The sequence below is a fragment of the Arvicanthis niloticus genome, chromosome 11 (genome assembly GCF_011762505.2).
Source record: "Arvicanthis niloticus isolate mArvNil1 chromosome 11, mArvNil1.pat.X, whole genome shotgun sequence".
In the NCBI taxonomy this organism is placed as follows: Eukaryota; Metazoa; Chordata; class Mammalia; order Rodentia; family Muridae; genus Arvicanthis; species Arvicanthis niloticus.
Window position 1 is genome coordinate 55,688,270 of NC_047668.1, and position 18,431 is coordinate 55,706,700.

Sequence of the window (18,431 nt, forward strand, 5' to 3'; positions counted from 1 at the left end):
TTGGACATGTTTCATGGGTTTTGGGTATTTATTGTTGCTTGTTTTGTGATTAGTTGTTTTGCCATACACAGACTTTGTTTGCAGTATAAAATTTAATTAAAACATTTCTATGGACTTCCATAAAAATCAAAAGTCTAAGTCTTTCAGAACTTCATTTTTTCTAGAGCAGATGTTTACAATTGGAGATAATGTAAGAGAAGATGTAGGAATTTTATTTTACAAATCATTCAAGAGGCCTACATTTTTTCAGTCATAACTCCTATAATTACCATGGAATGATAGTTTGATTTTTTTTTTTTTAATTATTAGATTTATTGGGGTCTAGGAACAAATGTATGTGGGTGTCTGAGGCTGGCTTGTGGGTGTCTCTACCATGGAGGGGCCCACAGATCAACTCAGGTTGTCGGGTTGGTAGCAGCCTGTCTTGCTCACCCCTCTAAGGGCTTTTGTGTATGAACCTCTTTCACCAGTCTTCACGTATTTTTCCCCCTAGCCCTATGGGAAGGAAAGCAATCTGATGGACAGTCAAGCAGTCCCCAGAACTCAAATTCCAGCTTTTCTTCCTCAGTGAAAGTGGAAAGTTCTCTGCTAGGCTTGGGGAAGAAGTCTTTCCAGAGGTCTGACAGACTCCACACAAGTAAGTTAGTTTACAAGGACTTCATTTTTCGGTGCAACAGTGTGTTCACAATATATTTCAAATCATTAGCTACTGGCTTGAGTTATTGTATAATTTTATTTTCAAAAGTCAGACATGATTTCTTTCCTTTTGTTTTCTTTTGTTATGTTTTGGAACAAGGTCTCACTATAAAGCCCCAGCTGTCCTGGAATTTGTTCTGTAGATGAGGCTGGTCTTGAACTTATAGAGATCCACTGACCTTTTCCTCTCAGAGTGCTGGGACTAAAGGTGTGCGCCACTATTCCTGGCTACACTTACTTTTTTTTTTTTTTTTAACATTATCTTGATGTTTTTAAAAATGTTTTTGATACATTTCTTTGGGTTTTATTTTGTTTTATTGGTTTGTTTCACACTGAGCAATAATACCCCACAGCTTTGAATGTGCTGGGGACTTGATCTACCTCTGAGCTGTACATCCTTCATCCCCAGCTTGTCAAATTCACTAAGACAGTGTCTCGTGAGCACAGTGTAAGATACCCGAGGACTCGGTTTTAACTTAGACTCTCCTTGCTTCAGCCTCACAAGTGATGATATAATATGAAACACCACCGCTTTCAGATTTGATAATTGCTTTTCAGAGAAAAAAAGAAACACAAAATTGATTTAATGCCCTTTCCCATTATTCATTTCATCCTTTTGTCTTTGAACTCTTAGTTGTCTTCATATTCTTCCATTCATTCCTTATCAAACTGTTTCACAGAAAGATCTGTTATCAGTCATTTTTTTGGTTTACTTCTCTTTGTACCAATAGGTCCTACATCATTTTTGTTTTTATAGATATAAAGATAGAAGGGATTATAATTAAATATTATAAACTGAACTCCCTTGGAAATCCCACTAAAATGAGAATACGGACAAAATAATTTAATCAGTTTGATTGAAGAAACAAGGAGACAGCCAAATGGGCAGGTGTCAGCAAAGGTTGAAAGATGAAAATTGGATGAAGCTGAAAAGGAATTGTCATAAATAAGCCAGCTATGGCTGCAGACCACGAAAAGGGCTCAAGGACTGGAAAGATGGATGACAGAAAAGAGGTGAGGCATAGGGTTGTAAAAAGGATTAAAAATGAATGAAAGCATTTTGATGCTTTACTCTAAGTAGAAGATAGTTTATTATGTGTTGAAGTTGAATGAAACACCTTCAGATTTAGGAATATCACATTGAGCTGCAGATCAGTGATGTGGCATTGTATAGTTTGTTCATTGCTATAACAAAACACATGAGCAACTTCAGGATGTTGAGAGGTTTATTTTGGTTCACAGACTGGAGGTAACAAGTAGAAGAAGCAAAACAGTGGCACCAGTTCTTGTATGTGACAGTAGGACTAGACTGGTCATGTCACTTGTGGCCAATCATTATCAGACAATACCTCAAAGGTCTGTCCCAGTAATCACCTTTGCTTGCCATGCCCATCTCCCCAAGCAATGCCACTAGCTGGGAACAAGGTGGCAGGAGCTTGTCACCAGCTTTATCATTCATATCTTCATAGGTACTATTCTGAAATTTGGGCAGTTAGTCATATACAACTATGTAAATGCTATTCTTCTGCTTGGCTTCCATAATACTTAGTAGACTATATTTCAATCACCACTAGCAGATCAGTTGATCAGAAAAAGAATAGGAAAGATCAGAAGATAACTGTGCAGGCACATTTACTAGTTCCCAGATCTTTTGAAACTTTTAGATTCTTTTAACTACACATATAATCCTAGTTCTTGTAGGCTGGGGTAGAAGTATTACATGTTATAAGGCTATACCATGTTACACACTGAGATTCTGCTTTAAAGTATCTTTTCTCCCTCCCCCACCTTGACAGTCTTTACCTCTTTCATTCTAATTCTTGTCATTTGGCTTGAAAAGATGTTTTTAAAATTTTCAACACTTACTTCCTTGTCTGAAAAAATATTTTACACTTATTATTTTTATTTCCATATATCTAAGGATTTCTGAACTTCTAGCTGAAGTATCTTTTGGCCAAATGTCATAAGTTCTGATACTCGTACCTATGTGGAGTAATGATAAGAAACAGACAGAAACTTGGCCTTTCTGGCTTCCCTTTGTTACATTGTTATGTAATTGTGTAATTTGAGCATGTTTATGTATCTGTGCAGTGAATACTGATAATTACCAAGTTCTCTGTGCACAGCAGTATGTGCCTGTGATCCTAGCTATGAAAAATTAAATAAATAGACATTAAGTAATAATAGTAAGCATTATTTGCTTCATGGAGCTATATGAAAAGTTAAGCAAGTTAATATAAATGTTCAGAAATAAGTCTGCTGCTGGTATTACTGTGATTATTGTTAATATTGGTATTATTTGAAATAGCAGAGACATGGTCTTTTAGGCTTAACAATATTGAAGTCCTACTTGTTCAGTGAATTCTGAGTTCATTGAATCAAGGTTATTAATCTAAAATAATGAACCCTGTGACTGTAGTGATAGCTTAGGAGTTTACAGCCTGTACTGCTCTTTCAGAGGTTGGTTTCCAGTACATCTCAAGGCTCTCAGCCACCTGAAACTCCAGCTCTTGGGGACTTAATTCTCTCCTCAGGCACTGCACTGATATGCAAACACCCAGATACAATCACATACATATACATAATTTAAAATTTTTAAATTAAAGCATAGTTTTATGTGTCCTTTTTTTTTTTTTTTTTTGGTAAGCTTAGTTACTGATTGTGTAAGATATGCTAGAATATGTTTTATATGGGAATTTTTCTGTCTCACATAAACACATGATTTCTTTAAGAGAAGGTCTTTATATATGTCTAAGGCTAACAGTGGATGATTTTTCCTCTTATTCCACATCCTCACCAGCATGAACTGTCACTTGTTTTATTAATCTTAGTAATTTTGACAGGTCTAAGATGGAGTTTCATAGGTTTGAATTACATTTCCCTGATGGCTAAGGATGTTAAACATATAAGTATTTCTTAGCCATTTGAATTTCCGCTTTTAAGAATTCTTTGTTTAGCCGGGCAGTGGCGGCGAACGCCTTTAATCCCAGCACTTGGGAGGCAAAGGCAAGCGGATTATGGAGTTCGAGGCCAGCCTCATCTACAAAGTGAGCTCCAGGACATCCAGGGCTACAAAGAGAAACCCTGTCTCGAAAAACAAAAAAACAAAAAAACAAAATTCTTTGTTTAGATTTGTACCTCAATTTTTTAATTGGGCTATTTGTATTTTGAAATCAAGGTTTTTGAATATATTTTGGATATTAGTCCTTTATCAAATATATACTTGGTAAAATCTTTTCCTGTTTGGTAGGCTGCTGCTTTGTCAGAATGACGGTGCCCTTTGCCATGCAGAAGCTTTTTATTTTAATGAAATCTCATTTATTAATTATTGATCTTCCTGCCTGTGCTATTAGTGTTCTGTTTGGGAGTCTTTTCCTATGCCAACTATTTCAAGGCTATTCCCTACATTCTCTTGGGTCAGGTTTAATGTACCTGGTTTTATGTTGAGGTCTTTGATCCATTTGGAGTTGAGTTTTGTACAGTGTGATAGATGTGGGGCTACTTGGATTCTTCTACATGCAGACATTGTTTGACCAAAAATATTTGTTGTAGATGCTGTCTTTGTTCCAGTGTTTTGCGTTTTTTTTCCCCCCCTGGCTTCCTTATCAAAAAAAAAAAAAAATCCAGTGTCTATAAGAAAGTGGATTTATGTCCTGGTCTTCAAGTCTATTCCATTAATCATCTTGTCTGTTTTTATGCTGATAATGCTGGTTTTATTACTATAGCTTTGTAGTAATAGCTTGATATCAGAACCCATCAGACCTTCCGATGTTTTTATTATTCAGGATTGTTTTAACAATCCTAGGTTTTTGTGTTTCCCTATAAAGCTACGAATTGCTCTTTCAAGATCTATGAAGAATTATGTTGGAATTTTGATGAGAATTGCATTGAATTTGTAGGTTATTTTTGGTGAGATACCTGTCACTACTATGTTGGTCTTACCAATCTGTGAGCATAGGAGTTTTTTTTTTTTTTTTTTCATCTTCTGGTATCTTCTTTTTTTTTTTTTTTTTTTTTTTTCCTTCAAAGACTTGAAGTTTTTAATCATACAACTCTTTATTGCTATTTGATATCAGTTATTTTTATTATTATTGATTTAGGTGCTTGTATTTGTTAATATATACACTTCTGCTTTCAGCCTTTACATTTGTAGTTTTTATAGTTAGCCTTGTTCTAAATTCACTGCTATTATCATCTCTCTTCTGTATATTTCAGTAATGATTTACTGTGTAGCCGGTGCTACCTGCCTTCAACCTCCCTGTCCTCCAGCCTTAGATTGTTTGTAAACCCAATCGCTTGCTGTCTGTCTGTCTTGTCTGTCTGTCTGTCTGTCTGTCTGTCTGTCTGTCTGTCTGTCTATCTGTCTATCTATCTATCTATCATCTAAATGTAGCTGAGTCACTAACCTTAAACAGTCCTGACATCTCCTCTCTTTACCTTCCAGTCATCAGATTATAGTTGTATACCATCATGCTTTTGTTGTCCTTTTTTTGTCTGTGTATGAAGCACAAGGGAAATAGCTCTGCCTCTGTCTCACTAGGATTTCAGGTATTCCCTCCTTGTATAGACCCCATTCCCACAGTGTGAAAAGTAGAATCCAGAGCTTTGTACATGCAGATAAGCACTGAGCAAATAAATCCCCAGCCCCTTGTCTTTGATAAATATTCTTTAAAGTTTGGTTCACACAAAGATTACTTTTTCTACTTGGAATATATTTTACTTTTAATTCTTTAGATATTTTCTTGTTTCTAGTAGTTTTTCCTGTTTCTAGTAATTTAAGAGAATGGGAAGAGGGCAAGATTTTAAAAAGTTAGTCACATCTTTTAAAACTGAAACTTCTTAGGGCTGGAGAGATGACTCAGCATTTAAGAGCACTGCCTGCTTTTCCAGAGGACCCAAGTTCAATTCCCAGCACCCACATAGCAGCTCACAATTGTCTGTAACTTTAGTTTTAAGGGATTGGCACCCTCACACAGACTGCAAGCAGAACTCCACTGTGCATAAAACTAAATAAATATTTTTAAAAAATTATTCCTTTAAATGTTACCCTTTCCCATTCTCTTAAATCAATCTGTTTCTGTTTCTCTCTCTCTCTCTCTCTCTCTCTCTCTCTCTCTCTCTCTCTCTCTCTCTGTGTGTGTGTGTGGTATGTGTCTGTGTGTGTAGTATTGTGTTAAACATGGAGTGTGTGCACCGTGCCTTTTGTCTTTCCCCATCACTGTCTGTCTTATTCTCTTGAGACAGGGTATTTCACCAAGTCTGGAGTTCTCAGTTTTTAGCTAGACTGGCTGACCAGCAGACCTCGGGAACCCTCCTATTTCTGTGTCTGTCTCTCTCTCTCTCTCTCTCTCTCTCTCTCTCTCTCTTCTGTCTAACCCCTCTGCCACACACACAATCTTTGGGGTTACATGTATATGTGTACACACCTGACTTTTCATGTAGATGCTATAGATCTGAACTGAGGCCATCATGTTTGCACAAGTCCTCATATCTAGTGATCCATCTTTCTCCAGTCCCAAATTTTCAATTCTTGACCTCTAGTTAGGCATATGTTAAGGCTTCTTTCTCATTCTGCTTTTTTCTTTTTTCCTTAATCTTCTGAAAATAATCTGCCTTCCTCTTTTTACTCTGGTTAATTTCTTGACTATATATTTTATACCTGGATTACTTGTTTAATATTATCATTTGTACCACTTAATATCATTTGTGGTATCATTTTAAGTATATTTTTTGAGCACTTAATACATTCATAAATACCACCCAGCTCTGATTCCCTGGCAACATTCTCACCCACCTTCAAGTCCTGTCTTAAAAATATAACTCACTGAGTTCAAATAGTATAGCAGCTATGACATCAAAACTGAAATTCTTGTCATGTGCAGATGAGAGTGTTTTACCTCAATCCAACAAAACTTTTGTCCTTACAGCCTTTCTGCCCCATTTCTCACAATGTTCCTTGAGCTTTATCAAGAGGGGGACTTTTTGATGGTGTCTGTTTTGAGACAAGGTTTCTTGAACCTAGGCTGTCTTTGAATTCATTATGTAGTAGAGGATGACCTTAATGATTCTCCTCTCTTTATTTTCCAAGTGCTGGGATTACATTCTTAGCTACGATAGGAGTCCTGGTCCTTCTTTTTAAGTTTGTCAAGTCTTGATTGCTATTTACATTTGCTATTTCTTACCCATTTTATACATAGCAACTCTGTATTCTGTGTTTCATAGCTGTAGTATAGTATAAACAGTTAATATATAATATATAGTATATATATTATATATAGTATATACTATTGTTTATACTATATATTATATTATGTTATATATAATATATATAACATATTATATATTATATATAATATAGTATAAACAATAGTATAAACCTATTGTTTCTGAATTTTAATGATACTCATAGTGGCATACTCTATAATTTATTAGATAATTATTGAAATTCTGTTGTATTTTAATTTCTAAGACTTCCAAGGGACTGATTTGAGGTAATCCTTTCCTGTAACATAGAGTGACTTTACTTGTACTTCAGCCAGGAACTAGTGGGTATTTACATTGAGAATTTGCATAGCTTTGTACAATAGATAGATAGATAGATAGATAGATAGATAGATAGATAGTTTGTTTCAGGGGCTAGCTAAATGACTCAGCAGGTGAGAACACTTGATGCCAAACCTGAAAACCTAAATTTTACCCTTGGGACCCAAATGATGGAAGGAGAGAATTAACTTCTGAAAGTTTTTCCCTGACCTTCATATATGTTCTGTGGCTTATATCCTTCAACACATAAATGTACATAAAATAAAAAATGTAAGACAATGTTTTAAGTTTGTTAAGTATTACAAGTTTTTTTTTTAAAGATTATGCTATAAATTTCAGTTCCAGAACTACTTAAAAGGTTTTGGTTTTGCTGTTTTCTGTATATTTTGCATTCATTTATTGCTTTGTTTGCTTTTTTCATAGAAACTATTTTTTTCTGTTAACTTGCCTTTTGAATTTTCTCAAAATTATATTGCAAGATTTAAATTTATATGAGAACTAATGAAAGATATAAAAATAAGATTCAGTGCAAATAGTAAAAATTATAAAAATGTGTAAAAACAAATCACCAGAATTTTAAAATTTGTATTATTAATCTTTGTGTACTCAAATCTGTTTATTTTGTTGCTGCTATAAAGCAAAAATGCAGATCATGCTAGCCTGGAACTCAAAGCCCAGCGTAGCTTTCAACTCTAGTTCTTTCTGCCTCTGCCTAAGGATTACAAGTCTATACCATCACATCTGGGTTGGGTTTTCTATTTTAAAATGTTTAGGAGTATGAGGGGAGAGGGAGGGAGGAGAAGAAAGTGAGAACACAGATTGTATTTGTACACATGTATGGGCATCTTTGGGTCACAGTTCCTCCCTGGAAGTCAGAGGAAAGTTTCAAGTATTAGTCCTTATCTTCTACATTGTTCAAAGCAGGGTTCCTCTCCTCCCTTATTTATTCATTTGAGAGTTTTATATATAAATGCAATGTATTTTAATCTTGTCTTATCTCCACTGATTCCCAACTTTCCCTCTATTTAACATTTTCCCCTCCCCACTTTATGGCATCTTGGGTTTTTAACATATATAGCCTGCCATGTTTGATGAGGCAAGGTCTCTGCTGCTTGCCACTGTAAACACCAGGTTCACTGGCCCAGGAGCTTCCTGTCTTACAGCTCATCCTGCTCTCTGAGCTTTTACATGGGTTCTGGAGATTCCAGTTCAGATTCTTATGCTTGCAACTCAAGTGTTTTACTCACTATACCATCTCCTGTGCTGTATTTTCTTTACAAAAGAATTTTTTATGTGTTTATGTGCACCAGTTACACACTGGTGCCTGTGGATGCCAGAAGAGCCCTCGGTTCCCCCAAAGATGGAGTTTCAAGCAGTTTTGAGCCACATGATGCTGGGAACCAAACCTGGATTCTTTGCATGAGTAGTTTGTGTTCTGAACCCCTGAATCTGTCTAGCTCCGATTCTAGTAAGATTAAATTCAAAAAACCAAAACAAGCATTCTGTAGATAAACAGTTTGTCATGTCTCACAAACTTGTTTAACTGAAGGAGAAAGCTATCTGTTAGGTATCTGACAGTTTTTACTTTTAGAAACCTGTTTTTGTAGATTTTATTGTTTATTCTTTATAAATGATCAGAATTTATTTTCTTTGCCTTAGACATTTCTAAGATCTTTTTAACTGTCAGAGTATAGTGTTTAATTTTGATTTTTTTTTTTCATTTTTACTTTTACTACATGGCAAGCTATGATTACTTACAAAACTGTGAAAGGAAGTCAAGTGATAAAATAATATTTTCTGAATTTTGTAGGACAAATGAAAAGGACTAAATGTGCTGACATTGATGTTGAGACTCCCGATTCCATTCTGGTCAATACTAATCTTCGAGCACTGATCAACAAGCACACCTTTTCAGTTCTTCCTGGAGACTGTCAGCAGCGCCTGCTTTTGTTACTTCCAGAGGTGGATCGACAGGTGTGTCACGTCAAGCATAAACAGTTCTATAACTGAATGAGTCTCTCGTTTTTATCATTATCTCATATATTCTAGGCTGTACTTAAACAGATTGTGGGGCTGAGGGTGTCTTATACTCTTAGATTTACCTCCTGAGGGGATTACAGATGTGTCACCATATTGAGTGTGTATGTGTGTATGCATATGTATGTGTATAACACACACATATACATACGACATACATACATACATACATGCATACATACGGTAAAACCCAGGGCTTTATATGTAATAGGCAAGCACTCAATTAACTGAGTTATATGCCTAGTTCTAACGATTTGAATTTGAAGCCAGCTTGGTGTACAGAGTGTATTTCCGTACAGGCAGGACTACTTAGAGCTCTCAAAAAAACAAATAAAAATTATATTATTTAATTTGTTTCTATAAAAGTGTGATATTAACGGTACTGTTGTGTTACTTTCCTTAGAAATATCTGAACAAGGTACCAACAATCAACAAAAGAAATGGTTCCACCCAAGTTTAGTTTAGTAAAGCAGTGAGCTTATTAGCACTACTTTACAGAACTTTGGAGCTGGATTGCAAGAAAGTCTCCCCTCCTAGTGTTGATGACTCAAAAGCTGCATCCCAGGAGCTCCTTATTCAATGAGCAGTCAGTTTGCCAAGCTGGAGAGTTTACTGCTTCACATCTGGGCACCCCATCACCATCACCACCATCACACACACACACACACACACACACACACACACACACACACGCCTCTAGACAGTTGGCACTTAACCTTCCTAATGTTACAACCTTTTAATGCAGTTCCTCATGTTGTATGAGCATAACATTATTTTTGTTGCTACTTCACAGCTGCAATTTTCTGAGAATATGGATTGTAATGTAAATATATTTGGAGATAGAGGTTTGCCAAAGGAGTCACAACCCATAGGTTGAGACCCCCCCCCCCCCAAGTTGTCTCCTTTGCTTCTGAAGCTTCTGAGGGTCCCTCAGTCTTTAAGTAGGGAGTGTCTCAGTTCAAAGGCAGTGGTTACACTACTAAGTTAGAAAAAGGATTTTTTTTTAAGTGTCTTAGCAGGTAAGTTTTATAAAATAATCCTTATAAGGGAGATGGACTCTCTTATTTGGTTTTGATTAGAAAATCAGGCCAGAGATAAGAGATTTGTGGTAAGATGCTTTTCTAGCATGCAAGGGTCCATTTTCAATCTCTAGTGCTGTGATGAAAGAAAAACAAAGGGAGGGAGGAAGAACAAAACAAAAGACCATCAGGGTGGGAGAAATAGAGTTGGAGGTAGTGAGATGAGGGGAGGAAGAAAGTTGAATGGTTTTCCTGTTTGAGATACAGGCATCAATAGAGTCTAGTTCAAGAGTTTAGTTGTCTTGTTTTATTGTCAACAAGATAGTGCCTCAGTTAAGGGAGAAGGGTCAAGCTCAAGCTAAAGATGTAAATTCAAATAAACATAGACAACTAGAAGAATATAGAACATAAAATGTTAAAGATGGTTAAGTATGTTTTTTTCTTTGTTAAATCTCTCTAAATGAAGCATATATGGTTTTTGTCATAATAAAAAATTTAAGTCACAATATGAGTTTTGAAAGAAAGAAAACTACCAAGAACAAATACCAAAGAGTTGGGAACTGCCAAAATAGTGATCAGAAAGACATTGTTTTGGCCCAGCTATGAGATAAGGTCTGAAAATGCTTTCATCAAAGAAAATGGCTAGTTAAGTTTTTCTTCTCCATGAAGAGGAGATGAGATCATTATGGTTTTTCTAAGTTTGTTCTCCTGAATTTATTTTTATTTATGTCTATGTATATATATTTGTGCATATATGCTGTGTGTGCAAGTACCCACAGAGGCCAGATGACAGTGTCCAAAGTTTCAAAAGCTGTTGTTGTAAGGATTGTGGACCACTTGACATGGGTGCTAGGAACTACAAACTCAGGTCCTTTGGAACTGCTCTTAACTGCTAAGCCATCTCTCCAGCCCCTATTCACTTTTATATATTCTTCTTTTATATATATTTATATATTTGTTTGAGTTCTACCAGGCCTGATAGTAAGGCCTGGAATCTTATCTAACTCGAAGAGTGAGATAAAGAGTGAGATTTAAAAACAAACAAACAAACAAACAAACAAAAACACATTTAAATTGGGTGAGGTGATAAATACTTCCCAGTAGTTGAAAGTCAAGGCAGGAGGATTGGGATTTCAAGACTTGAGTGTGTGGGACCCTGTCTCAAAACAACAACAACAAAAAGAGGCAAGGGAGAACTTGAATGAATGACTCATTCAGTAAGCTGGTTACCATTGCAAGCATGAGGACCTTAGTTCCAATCCACAGCACTCACTTAAAAGCCAGGCAGGGTGATGTACCTGTATTCCCAATACTGGCCAGGAAGAGGCAGCAGTATTTCTGGGACTTGAGAGTCACCCATCCAGGACAAACTGAGGAACTCAGGGTTAGTGAGGAACCCCATCTTAAAAATAGAATGAAGAATGGTAGAGGAAAACATGATACCCCACTCCCACACATACACTGTACATATATGCATACTCAAAAGCAGCAAACAAAAACAGACTGCCAACGATATAGTTCAGCAGGAGAACACTTGTCTAGCATGTGTGAGCTCATAGGCTTAGTTTCTTTCCTTTTTAATCCTTATTAAGACAGCATGAAAGGCAGCCATGCTTTATACCTTTAATCCCAGCACTCTGGGGGCAGAGAGGCAGCAGATCTCTGTGAGTTCAAGGCCAGCCTGCCTTACCGATGCCAAATTCCAGGATAGTCATGGCTGTGGTTCTCCACCCCCACCCCCACCCCTCAACCCCACATTTTTCCTAATTTGTAATAACAGACTATATTTCCTAGTAAGATTCAGAAGGTAAGCTGCACAGATCATTATAATTGACAGACTACAAAGTCACAGTGAAGTGTTTCTCATTCTGAAATCTGTTTTCTTTTTTGTTTTTTGAGACAGGGTTTCTCTGTAACCTGGAATTTGCTATGTAGATTAGACTGGCCTGGAACTCAGAGATCTACCTGCCTCTGCTTTGAGAGTTCTGGGATTAAAGATGTGCACCATAACACCAGCTTGAAGTCTGTTTGCTATAACACTTCCTTTGATGCCAGTTTCTTAGTGCTTAGTGCTGTAATCAGCACATGTGAAAACAGTTCAGAGTCCTTTGGATAATTCAGATATCAGATATTCTTCCAGCAGAAAAAAAAGGAAAAGTGGTCCTAGTTACTTCATTCTCTACCTTATCTCTTCAAAACAGTTACTTTGGAGGATACCCATCTAGTTCATTCTTGATAGGAGAAATTAGGAGATTGAAGTTTCAGTATGATTTTTAAAGGACTTTGTTGATTTCATGTGATGCTCTCATTTCCATGTGTTCTTATGTCCTATTTTTTGTGTTCCACCCCTAAGTACAAGTGTTGGGGAGTAATAGGCTGAAGTAATATATGAAACATAACTCATAACCTTTTTTGTGGCAGGCTGATGCTATTTTCTAAGAAGCACTCATGATCTTTATGCCTGCTTAAAGAATTTTGTAGTGGTGGTAGTTTAAAGATATATTTTTTAAATGTGTATGAGTGTTTAATTGCATGTATGTGTATGTGCTCTGCATGTGTGCCTGGTGCCACAAGTGCCCGTAAGAGTGCCCTACATCCCCTGGAACTAGAATTATGATGGTTATAAGTTGTCGTGTATGTGCTGGGATCCAAACCTGGGTTTTCTGCAAGAGCAAAACATGCTTTTAACCACTAGCTGTCTCTGTCCCTCTCTGGCCATGTGTAATTTTAATGAAAAAGATGTTAAGAGTTTTCTAGTTCAACTTCCCACAAAAAGCAATCCTACAGGGTTTTAAAATGTATTTGTTTATGTTTTTTTTCTTTTAATAGGAAGAAGCTAGTTGGCCAGTATTGATAAGATAAAGTGAGTGATACTGGGAAGACAGTTTTATTTAGGTTTCCATATATGTCAATGTGGATAATGTTTAAGTTGAAAAGATTGTAAACAAAGTATTTTTTTCACATGATTTGAGTGGACCTTTCCCAATATTTCAAAGAATTGATTTTTTTTAATGAAGAGAGGAAGTGTGTGTGTGTGTGTGTGTGTTTGTGTTTGTGTGTGTGTGTGTCGCTTTGTTTTGTATTTTATTTAAACATTTTCACATGACCTGTGAGGTGATTTAGTTGGTAAAAGGATTTGTAGTCAAGCCTGACATCCTGAGTTCAACCCTAGGACTCAACATGGTCGTAGGAGAGAGCTAACTCCTACAAGTTTGTCTTCTGACCTCTATACAGATGTCATTGCACACCAGACATATGCAATAGGCCAGTGCTGCCCAGCTGGACACCCTCTTTCCCCCTCCCCCCCCCAATTGTTTTTGTACTCTAGCCTGGAGATAGATCCCTAGGCACAAGAAAATAAGTTAAACCCTTTGGCAATGCATTAGAAACAAATTTAGTAGACGACATGGGTGGGGGTGGAGTAGGTAGAGAGGGAGTGTGCCTCACAGTTTGATAAAAAATAAATAGCCTCATAGAAAACTAAGAAAGTGACACTTCACAAGACCACTGCAGACTTACATGTTTAATAACCATAAAGCAACAGCAAACAACACAAAGGTTCTAGGAAATCATCTACCATTTCAAGGTTGACAGAAAATTAAATTACATGTTGATACTTGTTGGCAAGAAAAGGAGTATTGTGTGTTCATATATTGCTTGCAGTTTTAGCATTTTAAGAAAGCAATACAATGTCTCCTTTGCTAATTGTGTTTTGTTCTTAGAATGCAGTCCTTAAAATACAATTGCTAGTGAAGCTGGACAAGGTAGCATACTTTTTAATCCCAGCTCTTAGGAGGCAAGGACAGCCCAGACTATATAGTCACACCCTATTTCAAACAGAGAAACACAACCAAAAAAGCATTGGCACATTCATCTTTGCCAGAATGTTTGTTGCAACTTTATTAATTATGGGGAAACATTGGTTCCAAAGGGAATGTTTACGATTAGGAAACTGATAAATTAATTGAAACACATTCATAAAATGAAATAAAATGCAGCAATTTTGAAAGAAGCTAAATATATGCCTATTGACTTGAACAAACTTTCACAGTATAGTCTGAGAAAAACTAAGTTACAGTGTGTTGTATATAACTTGGTACAAACAATTAACTGTGATCAAAAGAAAAAAAAAAAAACATGTATTTAAGTGTTATTTAGTAGGGGGCCGGTGAGATGGTTTAAGAGCACTGACTGTTCTTCTTCTGGAGGTCCCGAGTTCAAATCCTAGCAACCACATGGTGTCTCACAACCATCTGTAATGAGATCTGATGCCCTGTTATGGGGTGTCTGAAGATAGCTACAGTGTACTTACATATAATAAATAAAAATAAACCTTTTCTAAAAAAGTGTTATTCAGTAAACAATATTTTTCCAAGACTGTGAAATGGAGTTGAAAGGTGAGAAAAGAAACGAGGTGCACGTGAAAGGGTTTTTTTTAAAGGAGAAAGTATTACAGTTTTTTTTTTTTAAGCAGTAAGAAAAAGGAATTATAGGATGGATTGTGCATACATTTTGTTAGCATAAAGTAAACATTGTTGCACCTTTCCTTTGAACGATTTCCCTGCCTTGCTCTTTGATCTAGGTTGGTCCAGATGGCTTGATGAAGTTGAATGGCTCAGCCCTTAACAATGAGTTCTTCACTTCTGCAGCCCAGGGCTGGAAGGAAAGGCTCTCAGAAGGTAAGTGTTGTGCGCTGTAGCTCCCAGGGTCTGAGTGCCCCTCACTACATGAGATACTGGAATAGATTTCAAAGGTAAAAATATTAGCCAAGAACAGAACTTAAGAGATCAAATATGTCCCCCTCCGCCCACCCCACGATTTATTAAAATAGCTTATTGTGGTACAGTTAGTCTGGCAATAGCTGTCTACCAACAGAAGATTCAAGAATCTAGTAGTTCAGTCCATGAGACTAGATGTCTCAACTGGTCATCAGTATATGCTGGAATCCAAAAGAAGCAGGCTGCAGTGTCAGTAGGAGTGGACTTGCCGGCAAGAATAAGCAAAGAATAAGCTTCTTCCTTATATTGTTTGCCACCAAAAGGTGTGACCCAGGGATGGTCTTCCCACTGCAAGTAATGTTATTAAGAAAAGAACACCCCTCATAGTTTTGCTCAGCTACTCATGGTTTAGTTAATTCCAAGTCAAATTGACAACCTAGAATAGCCATCAAAGTGAAGGTCATTAAGTTCCCTAAATGGAGATTTTGTGTCCTGTGTGAAACAGTTAGATACCTGCAGTCCCCATTAACTCCAGCAGTATAATTTTGTTAATGATTTCAGTCACTTGAGAAAAGTAAAACATACATTTTTTTTAAGCTGTGAACCTAACTTTACCAATGAAGCCATCTCTTTAGCCCTATATTATGTTTTCAAGCGCTCTTTCTAACATCTCTGGTTCAGTATTCCAGATTAGTACTTAGGAACTGAAATTCTAAGAAGTTCTTTCTACTAGATAAATTGAAGACTTGGTTATTTTATTGCGCTTTGCATCCATTTGGTAAACAGCAAAGTAAGTTCCTTTTTCCTTACAACTCCAATGACTTGGATAGTAAGGAAGAACAATGACAATTAAAATCTTATTGCTGATTTCATGTACTGTTGGGTTCACTTATTTGAAGTAATGGAACATTTATGGACCATCACCTAGGAATTACTGGCCTTGGTTCCTCGTCCTTATGTGTCTGATTAAACAGATGTACTGAAAGCAATAGTAAGTTTTTGTTTTTTTGTTTTTTTCTTTCAAGACAGGGTTTCTTTATGTGACCCTGGCTATCCCGGAACTCACTTTGTAGATTAAACTTAGAGATCCTCATGCCTCTGCCTCTGAGTGCTAGGATTAGAAGCTTCTGCCACGACTCCTAGCTAATAGTAGAGTATTTTAAAAGTTACTGATTGTTTTATTACTGTGTGTGATACCTATCAATAGTATCAGTTATTTAGTTATTATCTGTTACTTTTCTATTATCTGCATATTTGAGGCAAAGAGAGTGAAATTTTGAAACATCAAAGCCTATCCATCCCCAGTGACATGCCTCCTCCAACAAGGCCACACCTCCTATTCTTCCCTAATAGTTACCCCAACTGGGACAAATATACTAAATTTAGAAAAGGAAAGGATGGGCAAACTATGTGGCTGTGACATATGTCACTGTATTCATTGCCACAGTTGATTCGGGAGATCTGGCTGGTCGTCTCCCTTTCGGATTCCTGTGAAACCCAAACAGTTCTACCAACTGAGTACTAAGTATTCAAATGTAGAAATGTATGCAGGCATCCTCTTTCAAAACACAATTATTTTTAAAAATTTTTTCTGTGGATATAGACGTGTCTGTATCTATGTATATGATACTGATGTGTCATCCATATATGTAAAAATCAGAGGACAGTTTTCCGAACTCTCCTTTCACTGTGGTTTCAAGTGACTGAGACAGATCATTAGGCTTGTTCACAAAGTACTTGAACCCAATGCCTGCTGAAGTCTCACCAGACCAACATGAGTTTTTGTTTTGTTTTTAATTTTATGAGTATTTGGTACACATATATGCATCAAATGGGAGCCTTTAGAAGAGGGTGGAGCCCCCCCCCATGTACCCTCCCACCTCCTTAATTCACATGGGTGCTTGAATAAATGGTAGGCCAGATGTGGTCACACACATACACACTTTCCCCCTCCCCAGTCCCCCATCTCGAGTGCCAGAAAACAGGTGGATCTCTGAGTTCAAGGCCAGTCTCTAGCCTACATAGTGAGTACTAGGACAACTTTGTAGAGAAACTTTGCCCAAAGTAAAAAAAAAATATAATAAATTGGTAAAGGATTTATTTCTTTAATACCCACTTTAAAAGCATAACTGTGTCATTTATTCGTGTTTGATGAAGCAGTAGACACTAGCCCTATATGAACAGAGCTCAGTGCTTTTTATTCATTGTTCTATTATTCATGGTAGTAATAGAAGTTCTAGGCTTTACTGACAGCCAAATTCTTCCTCTCCTATTTCTTTGTTCAGGACTGTGATATCCAAACCCTCTTTACATATTTTCATTTCATTTTTTTTAGTGTCATGTTCATGGGTGGGTGGGTGTGGGTGTAAATGAAGACACATATGTGGAGCTCAGGGCAAAACTTTGGTAGTCAATTCTCTTCTGATTCCAGACATCAGATTCAAATGTTGTACATGGAAAGCAAGCATTTTTGTTCATCAAGCCATCTTACCAGCTTCCCTACTTTTTTGTTTCCTCCTTACTCCCAGGACTTAGAACTTTTCCCAGTCTTCATCTTAATTCTTGATATTCTGGGTATTAGATTATAATAAGAGAGATCACCTATCTGAGCCATGATTTCTGTTGGTTGGCTATTTTTTATAAGACAGAGTCTTGTGGTAGAACCCAAGCTTCCCTGGAAGTCACTGTGTAGGCCATAGTAGCCTTTAACTTGTAGCAATCCTCCAGCTTCCAAGCCACATGACTTAAGATGGCCTACCGATAGCATTTTATTCTTTGCTGGTGTAGTAAGAACAACCATGGTGGTTGGTATTATATGCAAATGAGCACCATATTCAGAGTATCTGAAGGTTGAGTATGTGGGGTACAGTAGCATTGGATTGGTACAATTTTTAGGACACTTTGAAAACTGCCTACCCTGTATTTTTAGAATCTTAATGCTTTCAAGTAACTTTTTATTATGTGGTAAAGGCCTCAAGCACAGTTTTCTTTGAAGAATCCTAACTTTAAAATGGCAAAGCATTCAGTTATTTACTGAAAACCCATTTGTCACTGTTCAAGTTGACTGTGGGACCTAGGAAAATGGAGCTAATAAATGAGGCCGACTAAAGTCTCATGATGCAATGGCCAACCTTAGTCAGTGCCTCAGCCAGTTTATACTGAGGGTTAAGAGGAGTCACATAAGTCCATACAGCAAAATTATGTTTTCCATAGAGGCCTATAAAGAAATAACATAACCAATTATAATGAATAATCTGAGGTAAACTTGCTCCTATCTGATACACCTAGGAAGGGCATGAAGGCACAAACGAGAACCAGTTCCATGTCTGTCTGTCTGTTTGTTTGTTTGTTTGTTTGTTTGTTTGTTTGTTTAAGAAATTGAGGTCACAAGACTCTTAGAGTTTTCTTACAAGAACTG

General features: G+C 36.8%; 1 protein-coding gene across 5 annotated transcripts in view; it reads left to right on the top strand.

The window, feature by feature from the left end:
- Asxl2 (ASXL transcriptional regulator 2) overlaps window positions 1–18,431 on the top strand; it is an 81,177-nt gene that overhangs the window by 46,131 nt on the left and 16,615 nt on the right. For 3 of the 5 annotated variants that reach the window (XM_034514273.2, XM_076942206.1, XM_076942205.1), the window contains 3 exons: window positions 494–637; window positions 9,050–9,213; window positions 14,878–14,974. In XM_034514273.2, the coding sequence (XP_034370164.1) occupies window positions 494–637; window positions 9,050–9,213; window positions 14,878–14,974 (405 nt within the window). The remainder of the gene's footprint in view (window positions 1–493; window positions 638–9,049; window positions 9,214–14,877; window positions 14,975–18,431) is intronic. The other 2 variants (XM_076942209.1, XM_076942207.1) reach the window with 1 other exon arrangement.